The sequence below is a fragment of the Poecilia reticulata genome, chromosome 22, assembly GCF_904066995.2.
Source record: "Poecilia reticulata chromosome 22, P_reticulata-male-v2, whole genome shotgun sequence".
NCBI classification, from domain to species: Eukaryota; Metazoa; Chordata; class Actinopteri; order Cyprinodontiformes; family Poeciliidae; genus Poecilia; species Poecilia reticulata.
This window is the reverse complement of record NC_088851.1, coordinates 22154523-22168269: the sequence shown is the minus strand read 5'-3', so window position 1 is coordinate 22168269 and position 13747 is coordinate 22154523. Positions and strand designations below refer to the sequence as shown.

Genomic DNA, 13747 nt, shown 5'->3' with positions numbered 1-13747 from the left:
TTTCAATAATAATGTACGGGCCCTTTAAATGGGGGCGTGGCCTAGACTATTGTTGCCAAGAAACGTAGATGTGACGTAGACACAAAGTAACGGGCGGATATTTTCAAAATGGAAGAAATGTCAGAGTTTTGGAGGGGAACGAGAGCACTAAGTTTCTTTACCTTCTGAGAGCGGCTACTCCGGGGCTCCATGATTTCTGTCGACCGAGGATCATTTTTACAAACCGGCGCTGACCTGCGAGATCGAAATCCGGCAGGATGAGCGTTTCAATCGGCGACAAGATCGAGGTGGGTCCCTTTGTTAGGCTAACGCACGCAGCTCGCGCTGACTGGGGGGTGGTGCACCTACCGAGCGTTACAGCAGCTACCGCTTCAAATACGCAGCAAAATAGATTCTTAGCACCGTTTATCTAAGTGGAAACGTCTATGAATTGATATTAATATTTTAACAAATTTAATAGATGGTGATTTATAATCGCAGGACTGATTTTAGTAGGGTGGAATCAGTTCAAGCTAACTTAACCTGTTGTGGTAGACGACAAATTGCTATGGCGTTCTTGTTGTTATTGTTGGCAAAATCGAGACTACTTCATTATAATGATCAATAACAATGTATTATGCCATTAATAATAATAGCAACTAATAACAGCAATAAGAGTAATATGAGTAATAATAATAAACAGTATTTTTTATATATTGATATTATGTTGCATTATATTAACATTCAAGAGATCTACTGATCTACTGTCCTTATAACAGTTGGTTATAAGGAGAGCGCCTTATAACCAACTGTTTTTGGTTGGTTATAAGACGCTCTCCTGGTTCTCCAGGGACCTCATCCGTTTGTAAACAGCAAGCTGCCTGGAAACGGCAGCTTGTTCTCCTCATTAGCGGGGAGAAAGCCGGGATAATTAAAGGTTTTGATTGGCCAGATGACAGCGTCAGGTGTTTGACAGTTGCGGTTTGTTGGTGGGATTTGGTGTCCTTAGCTGCTGGAGTGACCTTTCCTTTGAGCATTCAACATGTCGCAGGTTAGAGGGACATTGATGTTTGATCAGATTATAGATTATTTCTCTTCAAGTGTTTTTGGTGATGAGGAGGACAGTGTTTCATGCCTTGAAGCGGTTCATATTGAGGTACATGCGTGTAAAGTTCCTGCTGCAGGATTTTGAATATTCATCTAAAGTCAAAATATTGTAAATATTATATTTATTGTGTATTTTTCCTTCTTGTTGTAGGATTTTAAAGTCCTCACCCTCCTTGGCAAAGGCTCTTTTGCATGCGTTTACCGGGCAAAATCTGTCAAGACTGGACTGGAGGTTGCGATCAAAATGGTGAGATAATTTTTGTCTTAGAAATACAAGCTGTTGCCAGCAAAAGACAGTTGAACTGTAAACTACAACAGTTGGGTTATTAGACTTTAGTTACCTCCCAAGGGCTCCTCCTGGTCCCCTAACCACCCAGAGAGAAGCTCTCGGCTGGTAACGCCTTGTTGTCTAACAGATTGGCTATTAGCTCCTGGACTCAAACGCTGCTGGCAGCTCAGTCCCACAGTGCTTGTTAGTCCGTTGCAGAGGGTATAATTACCTGTGATATTTCCATCTGCAGATCGACAAAAAAGCGATGCACAAAGCTGGGATGGTCCAGCGTGTGACAAATGAGGTGGAGATTCACTGCAGACTGAAGCATCCTTCTATCCTTGAGGTAATGTTTGCAGGTGTAGTTTATAAGTGTATAATAAAATAATTCATACCATATTTTCATGTAGAGTTTCGTGATGTGAGGTTTGTGACTGAGAATTACAATCAGATACTTGATTAAATCTACTCTTTCTATATTTACGTTGTTACTTTTTTAAACAGCCACATTCTGGAAAGCTTTGGAAAGCCAGTTGACTGGCAGTGTGTAGCTACTCCTATTCTACGTACAGTAACTCTGGACATGTCTCTTATATCTCATTCAATAAAAATTTAAAGCTAAAATTTTTCTTCAGAAATATTTAGATCACAGTTTTCTTAGTTGGTGACCAGCCTGAACTACACACAGGATTATCCAGAGAAACTCTATGTAGGGATTACACAGCAATCTGAGATTAAGATTTTAGTAATCAATTATTCTATCAGTGAAAAGTAGGAAAAAAAGTGGCCACATTCTGCAGATTTTACATTTAACCATTTAAACCTTTTTTCATACAATATTAAAAATCTGTTAAAAGATGCACAGTTAGCAGTTAGTTCCTTTTGCTAAATAAGAAAATCAAAATTTTACTGCCTAAAATTCAAAAAAATAATATTTCATTAATGTATGCTTGATTACTTGTAGCAATAGACGCATCTGCAGCTAAAAATACTTCTAACATCAACATGTAAAAAGCTCAACCTTTCTGCTTAACATCAATACAATGTATTGATGAGCTGTTTATTTTTTGATGAATTAATGATTAACAAAATGTTTTTTTCTAAAGCTCTACAACTACTTTGAGGACAGCAACTATGTGTATCTGGTGTTGGAGATGTGCCACAACGGAGAGATGAGTCGGTACTTGAAAGAGAGGAAGATGCCTTTTTCGGAAGATGAAGGTGAGCTGCAAGTTTTCTCTTTCACTGCAAAAACACTCAATATTGCCAAGTACTTTTTAATCTAGTTTTTAGTTCGAATATCATAGTGCTTTTAAAGTAAGGTAAAATTAACTTAAAGTAAACTTTTGGAAAGACATAAGAGATTGTTTTAAGTCAATAATTCAATATACAGATTATTTCACTGACTGTGCTACTAGAACCTTCATCGATGTTAAGGAATTATTGACTTAAAACAAGCTCCTCGTTACTTATAAGTTTATTTTTAAGCTGTAAAAGTATATGTTCCAGGAAGCCTGTCTCAATAAGCTATTAAAAATATAATTGCTCGATAATGTTCATTCTGATGATTTTTTTTTAAAGGAAATTTTGTTTTCAGAAATATCCAAATCCATTTTATTTATGGTTTCTGTTGTATGTGGTTTTTCTTTCTGTTTTATTTATCATTTTTGTTTGTTGCGCTTTATTATTGTGGATATTTGAAATGTTCTCCAGTTCTAGTGTTTAGAGCTCTTTACAAAATTAAAGTTTATTGTTCTCTGAAAGAACTTGCATTATTAGATGAAAATGGTCTCAAAACAACAATATTATTGTTTATCGCAGTAATTGCTGGAACAATTTATCATCAGACAATATTTGTTATATTGACAGGCCTGTGTTCCAGTTAGATTGTTAAAACATTTGTTTTGTTTCTGCAGCCAGACACTTCATGCATCAGATCGTGAAGGGAATGCTGTATTTACACACTCACGGCATCTTGCACCGCGACCTGACGCTGTCCAACCTGCTGCTGACCAGCAACATGAACATTAAAATAGCGGACTTTGGCCTGGCCACTCAGCTCAAGCTGCCCAATGAAAAGCACTTCACCATGTGTGGGACCCCCAACTACATCTCCCCGGAGGTGGCCACCCGCAGCGCTCACGGCCTGGAGTCCGACGTCTGGTCACTGGGCTGCATGTTCTACGCCTTCCTGATGGGCCGCCCTCCGTTTGACACTGACACGGTCAAACACACCCTGTCCAAGGTCGTGCTCGGGGACTACGAGATGCCGAGCCACGTTTCGTTAGAGGCTCAGGACCTGATCCACCAGCTGCTCCAGAGGGACCCCGCGCTGCGGCCCAGTCTCTCCGCGGTGCTGGACCACCCGTTCATGACCCAGAGCCTGCTGGTCAGGACCAAAGAGCTGAGGCTGGGCGACGACAGCTCCATCGACAGCGGCATCGCCACCATCTCGACGGCGTGCACGTCTTCCGTTTCCGCTAGCAGCGGCACCCGCCTCCAGCGGCGAACCAAGCACGCGATTGGTCCAGCGCTGCCCAACCGGATGACGTACGTTCCTCCACGGCAGCCGAGCAGCTTCGACGACGTTGACGGGTCCCGGGGACGGGCCGCTCACTTCGGAGAGACCGGACAGCCGTATTCCAGGTTCCTGCGGAGGGCTCACTCATCGGACCGCTGCGGTTCTGCAGAACCAGGGCTGACCTCGTCGCAGCATGAGCTGGGCAGATGCCATTCAGAGGAGACTCTGTCGGCGGTGGGGCGGCCCCTCTTCCCCTCATCCTCCACTCCTCATCCGTTTTCAGACCATGGCAGGCTTCCCTCTCCTTCCGTCAAACAGCCCGCACAGTAAGACGTCTGTCTGTTGGTCGGATCTCCTCTTCGGGTCTCAGACTGGGATTTATTGAAGCATTTCACTTTGTGTTTCAGCTCAGGATATCTGCCGGCTCAGATGGTTTACCCACCAACCTCCCAGTATCAGGACCTGGACGGAGTTTCTAACTGGCTCAACAGTGAAGGTAGAGCTTTGATTTTTTAATCTGTGGGTGTGTTCGGGATTAATGGTTTATTAGGTTAAAATTGGTTACGCTTAGCCCAGGGGTGCCCAGCGTGGGTCCTCGAGGGCCGGCACCCTGCGTGTTTTAGTTCCCTGGTTTAACGCACCTGGATCAAATGATGGAAATGATGGTGTTTGCTAAATCAGGACTAATAAATTCCCTCAGAGAAATTTTAAGGGTTTTTCTTTAGAAATGATGAAGCTGTTCATCAGACGCCTCTGAGTGTGACGTCAAAGTGTCGTCGTGTCCTCAGGGTCCGGCTCAAGGCCCACAGACGGCAGCGGCGGCAGCTTCCACAGCAGAGGACCCCCCGGGGTCCACAGCTCCTGGTCCGAGCCCGTGGGCCGAGGTCTGCAGCCGTATCCCGAATCGTCCCGGGAGATCTCAGCGGGAACAGACTTCCAGCCTCCTCACAGCAGGGAGCAGAAGAGGAAAACTCTGAGAGACGTCGTGTCTCCTCTGTGTGCACACAGACTGAAGCCCATCAGGCAGAAAACCAAAAACGCAGTTGTAGGTTGAAGTTCTTTTTTCTCCCCCTTTCTCTGACTCGCATTTATCATATTGTTAAATCAAAATCAAATCAAAATTCTTATCGTTCCGATAAATTTTAGTTCTTGATGTTTAATAATAAAAAACGGATCAGAAAGGTTATTTGCTTCTTTGCCCACTTTTTGTTCCTCCAGAGTAAATTTAAAAATTTTATTAAATGCAGTTGCTTTTTGCAGTTAAGAAATATAAATCACTTTTTTTAAGTAAGTTGCTTCAAGAAGCATATTTAAGAGGAGAATGTTTTTCACAATAAATATGTTTGTGGCGGTATGAATGCTGTGATGAAATATTTACCTAAGAAAAACAAGTAAACAGTTTTTTCTTATCATCTTTTATTTTATTGCAGTACAATTGTGATAACAATAAAGTCCATGTCGGCCACCTTTATGGTGATGTCTTGTTCCTTTCTTGCAGGTGAGCATCCTGGAAACAGGTGAAGTCTGCATGGAGCTTTTAAAATCCCAAAACGGCCAGGAAAGGGTTAAAGAGGTCCTGCAGATTTCCTGCGATGGCTCCATGGTGCGGTCACACGACACACGCTTAGCCATTTGCATGTTTTTCAGCATGTTGTAACCATGGTGATGTTGCTGCTGCCATAGGTGACGATATACCAGCCCAATGGCGGGAAGGGGTTACCTGTGCTGGACCGGCCGCCAGCGCCCCCAGAGGACATTCTCATCTGTAGCTACGACGACCTTCCAGGTAAACAAACAGACTTCATTAATATCAGGAAATGGAAATAAGTACAATAAACTACTGGGTTTATACGCGAGTTTTAAATACTTTAGTTTGGAAAGTTCTTGATTGAAACTTCACAGTTTTGTAATAAAGTTCAATCTAACGTTTGATCTAAAGCTTAAACTTGGAAAATATTATTTAAAGTTGAAACCAGATCTTTCATACACTTAATAAAAATACTTTTAAACATTTTTTATCACTGTGTGAAGTTAAATTAGACTAAATTTTTCTTGGTTAGAATTACCAAAATAATTTCTATTTGATAAATGACATTTTTTTGGTAACTTTCTTTGTATATTGTGTAAACATTTAATTTGAGCAGGAAGGTAATTTACCTTCACATAATTTCAGTGAATAGATATAATTACTAATGACTAATTTATTGATTTGTGTAACTGAAATAAAGGTTACCTTATTATGTTGTTGAAATTAAGGGATTTTTTTGTTAAATTTGTGTTTTATTTTCAGACCATTTAGGTGAGCAGGGTGTGTGAGGGAGATATTTCTAAACATTACATTTTGTTAGATTTGAATTTTCCTAATCCAGACTGTAGAATGTAAAATATTACCACAATACAGTATTAATAACGGTAATAAATTATACCAGGTATAGTTGTAACTGTATTGTCTTATCTATGAAGTTTGGTGCTGGAAAAGTTTGAAAACCTACCTTGAAAGTGCTTGAAAAGTTCTTGAATTTTACAGCTAAAAACAGTTTGAACTGATGCCTTCGTGAACTTTCACAGAGAAATACTGGAAGAAGTACCAATACGCCTCCAAGTTTGTGCAGCTTGTGAAATCCAAAACTCCTAAAGTGACTCTGTACACCAAGTTCGCCAAAGTGATGCTGATGGAAAACTCCCCGGACGCGGACCTGGAAGTCTGTTTTTACGACGGTGAGTCCCAGATGTTGGGCAGATGTTGGGCCGTCGCTGCAGAAGCGGCTGAGCTGACTCTGACTCCGTCTTTTAGGAGCAAAGACCCACAAGACGTCGGAGCTGGTGCGAGTGGTGGAGAAGAGCGGGAAGTCGTACACGGTGAAGGGAGAAGTGGGTCTGAGCGGGCTGAGCCCGGAGAGCCGGCTCTACGTGGAGCTGTCCGACGAAGGCCATAGCATGTGTCTGTCACTAGAGGCCGCCATCACGGCGGAGGAGCAGCGGAGCGCCAAGAAAGTCCCGTTCTTCCCCATAACCATCGGCAGGTAGAGAGACGCTTTTATATATGCATGGAGGGATTCTTCTTCTTGTTCCCATTCTCCTTCTCATTTTTTCTTTCCTTCTTCTCGTTTTAGTTGTTTTTTCTTTCTCTTTCTGTTCTTGTTCTTTTTTCCTTGTTTTTGTGTTCTCTTCCCTCTTGTTTTTCTTCTAGTAATTTTCTTTGTGTTTTTTTCTTCTTTCCTTCTTCCTTTTTCTTTTTGTTTATTCTTGCTTTTTCTAATTTTTTTCTTGTTTTTGTTTTTGCTGTTTTTCTTGTTTGGTCCTGTTGTTTTTTTCTGTTTTTCTTTTTCTTCTCCTTGTTCTATTGTTTACATTGTTGTTTTTTTCCTTTTGTTTTGCTTCTTGTTGCCCTTGTTTTTGTTTTTATTCTTTTCTTTCTTCACCTTCTAATTTCTTTCTTGTTCCATTCTACTTCTTATTTTGTTTTAGTCTCTTTATGTTTTCTTATTTTGCGCTTTGTTCTTGTTCGGTCTTGTTCTTGTTTTCTTCCTTCTTGCTCTTGTTCTTCACCTGAGGTGTCATTCTTTGTGTTAATCTTCGCAGGAGGCCGGCCAGCTCAGAGTCTTTACCCTCCGGGTCGGCGCCGTCACGGCCGGTTCCTCCTGATTTGGCGACGCCTCCTAAACCTCCACAGATAACTCCTTCAGTAAGAGTTGCCGGCTCAGCATTAAGCCACAATAGATCCAGATCTGATCTGTGACGATCTTATTTATTTTCAGATGATTTCCTACGACGGGTCGGATTTCACCTCAGCCAGTTTGAGTAAGAAATGCTCCCCGGTCCGACAGGACTCGGCTCAGAGCGCAGGAAAGGTGGTGAAGTCAATATTCGTGCCCAACGTCGGATGGGCGTCCCAGGTAAAAAAAAGATCAGGGTAGTCTGTGATCTGTTGGTGGCTGCAGCTGTTAAAGCGTCGGGTTTGTGTTTCTGAAGCTGACGAGTGGAGAGGTGTGGGTCCAGTTCAACGACGGCTCCCAGCTGGTGGTGCAGGCCGGGGTTTCCTGCATCACTTACACGTCTGCAGAGGGCAGAGTCACCAGGTGGGAAACAAACTGATTTTAAATGTTTTAAACTCTGAATCTGCACAACTCACACCTGCCTAGACTGAAACACCTCCATTCTCTAAACAATAAATCACTGATGTAAGTTATCGACTAATAAGTTAGTCTAAAGCAGGTTGAGTTGGTGATTAATTCATAAGCGGCCACTTTCTTAAAAACATGAGTTTTCTCTTATATCAAGACCACAACATAAATGGCTTTTTTTCATAATGTTGAATTTAAAATAAAACATACCGGTAATTAAATTTTAACATTATTTTTGTATCAGCTGTATTAAATACTGAACTGTATTAACACAAATTTCTGTTTCTTTCACATTAAACTTAAACATATTTATAAAATATAACAGAAACCTCATAGATTGCTGAAAAGAAAAATAAAAGATAAAGTAATTCCACATGGACAGAGTAATGTTCATACAGATGTCCTGTTTGTCTTTGCTCTTAAAGCGATTATAAATCTTTGCTCCATTTAGTGAATTAACTCACAACCCTAAAACCAACCGTTCTTAGCGGCGCCATGTTCTTTCCCCCCTGCATCATGTTACCATTTTTGTCCGTTATTTTTGACGCTTTTGTGTCACCACATCTTCGCAAAGTATTTTTGATGCTTAAGGAGTTTGTCGAGTTTTTATATTTAAAAACAGAACCGCATCAAGTGCATTTTGTATCCCATATCGTACTCTGTCCCGTTCCGCCATCTTTTTATTTCTGGCTCCACTTACGGATGATCAGCGGCGCCCTCTGCTGGAAACAACAGTAACAAAGGTCCAAGCGGACGACATTAGTTAAATTAGTTAATCGATTGGAATTCTTATTTTTATCTATTTACCACAATTTACCACCAATTGTTTGCATTCTTACAATAAACAACCCAGGTTTTAAGGCGCATCTCCTCTGCAGGTACAAGGAGAACGAGAAGCTGCCTGAACACGTCAAAGAGAAGCTGCACTGCCTCTCCACCATCCTCGGCCTCCTGGCCAATCCGGGACCTCGTCACGCGCATGCGCATTAGCCGTCTGCAGAGAACCCACGTTAGCATTAGCAACCTCCAGATCGTCGCCGCTCCAGTTGCTGTAAATATTGTCTGTATTTTTGCTCTTTTCTTTTTCTTTTCTTTTTTTACATGTACAGAAGATTGATTATGAAAAGATTTTATTTTTATAACATGTTGTATAGTGTCTTAAATAGCCGTGTTGCAAAGTTTTCCTGTCTCATGAATTTGGTGATGCAATAAACATCTGGAGGTGGAGAACTAGAGATCTGATTGAATGGTTTTCTCTTCATCATTTATAATTAAAATATATTTTATTGAATGTAAAAGTAAAACTACAGTTGAAACCAGACATTTATATATACTGAATAAAAAGATACTTCAGATACTTCTTTCTCACTGTATGAACATTAACATTTCAGAAATTTTCTAGAAAATAGTTGAAAATTTTTAGATAAAAAAAAAAAACTTCAAAAGCTTTTTTCAACTCAACTTTTCAATACAATACAATTTGTATTGTAGCAAATACAAATTGTATTGTATTTGCTACAATACAATTTGTATTGTAGCAAATTTGGGTGTGCTACAATACACCCACATTTTTAAATTGTCTAAATTTTCTTAAAAAAAAAATACAAGGACATTTCAGTGGTCCAAGAGTCAAAAATGTGGCTAGGAAAAAAACCCCCAAACATTTTGAGATTGATTTCAAATTTTCCAATTACTGTCAAATTAAAAAAAAAAAAAAAAGTTAATTTCTGGGCTCCAAAAGTTTAACATTTTGCTATGTGGTAAAATTTGGCATTTAACGAACTGAATTTTCATTATTCTAAAATAAGAGACGTTTGGTTTTATTTAACTTCAGTTAGAAAAGAAACCTTCTGCTTTCACCTGTAACTAACCAAACACCTGAATGAACAAAACCAGGTCACCATATTAAGACAACAGAGGTTTCACATGTTTATTTTTGCCTGTTGAACTGGCCCTTTAATTAAAAAAAGGTCAAAATTGTGGATCTTAATTACAGAACTCTTACAAAACATACTATATGGAATTAAGCCTCGGCGCATATAAACATTATACAAGACACCCAAGAAGTAAACATTGAGGTGAAGCTGGGAGCAGGAAACAGTCTGGGCTGCAGATTATTTTCACCGTGAAGAACAGGAAGTTCAGGGAAGCGTTAGATTCTCCTGACTCCGCTGTAGTTCGGATCACCGGTATGGATTTAAAGGTTCTGGCCCAGAGAGATGCTGATCAGGAAGCTGCAGAGACAATTAAGTGGAAAAGAAAATGGGAGGAATGATCTCCAGGATTCAGGCTCAGAGGAGTGCAATCATTTACAGACTGAACCGCGGTTCTGGTTTGATTTGATCATCAACATGCGAGCCATTTTACTGTAAAATATGCTCAAAAACATCACTGCTCTCAGTTTATTTATATAAAACATTTTCCCATAAAATCTCAATAAAATAAAGTTACTCTCATTAGATGTCAAGACAAAAGTATAAACAAACCGGAGTAAAAAAAAAAAAAATCACAGTGAACACTGGGAACAAGAGCTGGACCTCCTCCCTTCACACGGATACAGCAGCTGGAAGAGGAACCGGGTCAGAACCGAGCTCAGCGAAGCGGCGGACAGGAGTTCTGCAGGAGAGGATGAGCGACAGGAAAACGGATTCCTCCTTAAATCATCCAGATCAGAAGTTTTCAAAGTGCGAGAGGGCAAATAGAAAACTGTCCTACATTTTATCGATTTCTGAAAATCTGTTGAAGTTCCTGGATGTGATTTACCTGCTTAAATACCAAAATACTTTTGGCTGAAGCTAAATATCTAGTTTCAAATTAAGTATTTAGTTTGAAGTGAAATATTTAGCTGGCTAACTAAATATTTAGATTCCCTAACAAAACATTTTGTTTCACACTCAATTTTTAGCTTGGCAAATAAAAGCTAAACATTTAGCTTTTCATATAAATATTTAATGTGAAGGCAAATACCTAAATATTTGTTTTAAGCTAAATGTTTAGCTTGTTAAACATTTAGTTTCAATCTTAATATGTAGCTTCACACTAAATATTCAGATTAAAGCTAAATCTTTCACTTGCTAACTAAATATTTAGATTTAGTTCAATTTAAATATTTAGTTTGAACCAATACTAAGCATCATTCATTTTTAAAACTACAGCTGGGAAGCTGGGAAAGTCTTCCAGCACCACTTAACCAGTTCATTTTCTCTCTCAAACTAAATATTTAGCTTTAAGTTAAATATTTTGCTTCAAACCAGATATTTTGCTTAAAGCTAAATATTTAGTTTGAAGTTAAATATCCAGCTTGCTAGCTAAATATCTAGATATTTAGATTGTAGCTAAATATCTAATTTGCAAACTAAGTATTTGCTTTGAGTAAATATTAAGATGGCAAAGTAAACATTTAATTGAAGCTAAATATTTAGCAGCTAACTTAATATTTAGTTTGAAACTGACATTTATAAATTCATGGGTAATACGGAGAAAATATGATTTAAATTTGTGGCTCTCATGGCTAAATAACTCAATTATTGCCCCATAGTAGAGCATCTTAACATCCAACTCATGAAAATCCAAACTTCAAATAATCACCAGAAACCAAACTGATTTAGATACTAAATATTTAGAACAGGCTTGGTGAAGTTGGCTAAATGTTTATGGATATGTTTCTGAGGAGCTCAGGCATCTCACACTTTGAAAATCCTGGATGTTTTAGTTTATCGTTTTAAAGTGACACGCTCGTTTAAGGAGACAATCCACTGGAATATCGGAAATCATCCTGGAATTTCTCTGCAGATATGAAAACGGGGAATGTGGTCGCAGAGAATCGACATCTGGAGCCAAACAGCTGCAGAAACGCCACCAAACTTGGTCACGTGATCACGCATGTTCAACTCGTCTCTCAAACTAACTTCATGGCACTTTGAGAAGAACTCCCTTCTTCTGACCCGACAGCGGCCCGCAGGACCGCGACCCGTCGCATTGCGGATGTGCTTCAGTCTAAGCGTTTGGCGGGATCGGGCCGTTAGCCGCCGTTAGCTACCACGCCTGGACCGTTTCTTTACAGCGAAACTGAACTCAGCCGTTCGGTTCCCAAAGGTTCACATTACAGTACTGATACAGTCTCATCGGACAGAACCAAATGTACAAAAAGGCAGAGAGGAAAGAAGCTTACACCCAATCACCAACAGTTTCAGTAACCACAGAGGAAAAGGCCTATTTTTGATTAGATACATTATTAACATCATAGTTACTCAGATTATTATTCATCTTCATTATTATTATTATTACTGTCACCACTGTGATTTGTTTAGGAATCAAGCGGGCCGGGCCGGGCCGGGTTCAGTCACTGGGAGGAGGCCTTCGTCGCTATCGTGGAGACGCAGTGCTGCTGGAAGTTGGGCGACACGGCCGAGTTGCAGCCGAGTCTCTGCAGCTCCTTCCCGCGCACGCTGCTGCAGCAGCAGCACGGCGCCTGGGGGCCGGCGCCGCCACCACTGCCGCCGCCGCTCACCACCAGGCCTTTGGGCTGGTCGCCACCGGGAACGAAGTCCGGGTTCTGGCTCTGCAGGACGCCGCTGATGTGGCTCAGCAGGTCGTTGAAGAACTCCGGAACGCCTTCGTAACCTGGGAGCAGAGAAACGCTCAGGAAACGACGAAACGGGGCTCATTTGACCAAAAAACAGCAGAAACCAGGAAAAAAAAATCATATTCATCGGGTTGATAATTTTAGTTATCAATTAATCGATTGTGTCTGATGATTAATCAATTATGGTGATGATTAACAGATAATTCTGAAGATTAATTGGACAAGAAAATGGCACATTCTGCAGATTTTTTATTTAAATCTATTTTGTAGCATATTAGAAATACATTAAAGATGCAAACAAACCATTTAATTACTTTTTTAAATGAGAAAATAAACATTGTTGCTTAAAATGTAATAATCTAATATTTCTTTAGTGAACGCTTGATTATTTGTAACAAAAAATACATCCGTAAAAAATAAAGTACTTCTGACAACTTGTGAAAAGCTCAGTTGATTATTTTTGGGTTAATTGATCAATAACTGGATAACGATACGTTCTTAAGATATTTTTTTAGACTTTGAACTGAGTGAAGCTTTTGCACCAGAGAAGTTTTGAGTAAAACATATTCACAAACAGACAAGAGTCTTATTTTCTTAAACGCAAAACGTATATATTTGTACAGCTTTGGCTTAATTACTGCTCTGACTGTGTTGTTCTTCCAGAAAATGGCCTTTTTTTATAATCCGGTTAGCAATTTATTGATTACAAAATTAGTTGACGATAATTCCAATAATCAATTAATCATGATCAACTGTTTCAGCCCTTTACTGACATAACTTTCTTACTATGGAAAACACAAAGAATGACACAAACTATTTGTCTTTTATAACTAAGCTTTTATAATAAGTAAAATGATGCAGAAACTTCAACTGAAAATTCAAGTTTGCTGCACCTAAATCAGATTTTGGTTATTCCAATAATCGGTTAATCACAATTAATCCAATTAATCGTTAAAGCCCTGGTTCTAGAGCAGAAATTAAAAGCAGATTTGGCTTCACCAAAATGTACTTTAGAGTGTAAGTCAATGACTAGATGTGGTTCTTCAATGATTGTATAAAAGAATCTGCCATTTTTTTAAAATCCGATTAATCGTCAAAATAATTGATAGAATAAATTCTTCAGCTAAACCCGAGTTTCTGCAACATAAACACCCCATGTT

General features: G+C 39.6%; 2 protein-coding genes across 3 annotated transcripts in view; one reads left to right on the top strand and one right to left on the bottom strand.

Moving 5' to 3' along the window:
* Window positions 1-37: 37 nt before the first annotated feature.
* On the top strand, window positions 38-9237 carry plk4 (polo-like kinase 4 (Drosophila)). Its single transcript, XM_008400065.2, has 15 exons — window positions 38-287; window positions 1238-1333; window positions 1608-1703; window positions 2464-2578; window positions 3274-4204; window positions 4286-4374; window positions 4667-4923; window positions 5377-5481; window positions 5562-5664; window positions 6447-6596; window positions 6673-6901; window positions 7461-7563; window positions 7637-7774; window positions 7851-7957; window positions 8881-9237. Exons 1-15 carry the CDS (start codon window positions 258-260, stop codon window positions 8990-8992), a joined length of 2661 nt encoding a protein of 886 aa, XP_008398287.2. The 5' UTR covers window positions 38-257; the 3' UTR covers window positions 8993-9237.
* A 681-nt stretch (window positions 9238-9918) lies between these two features.
* itpk1b (inositol-tetrakisphosphate 1-kinase b) overlaps window positions 9919-13747 on the bottom strand; it is a 44876-nt gene continuing 41047 nt past the window's right edge. For both annotated transcript variants that reach the window (XM_081602940.1, XM_008400067.3), the window contains exon 11: window positions 9919-12625. In XM_081602940.1, coding sequence (XP_081459066.1) covers window positions 12345-12625 — 281 coding nt within the window. In that variant the 3' untranslated portion in view covers window positions 9919-12344. The remainder of the gene's footprint in view (window positions 12626-13747) is intronic.

Coding starts and splice junctions, on each gene's coding strand:
- plk4 (XM_008400065.2), top strand. CDS start 258: ATGAGCGTTTCAATCGGCGACAAGATCGAG. Junction 288..1,237: donor CAATCGGCGACAAGATCGAG/GTGGGTCCCTTT, acceptor TTCTTGTTGTAG/GATTTTAAAGTCCTCACCCT. Junction 7,958..8,880: donor GCAGAGGGCAGAGTCACCAG/GTGGGAAACAAA, acceptor TCTCCTCTGCAG/GTACAAGGAGAACGAGAAGC.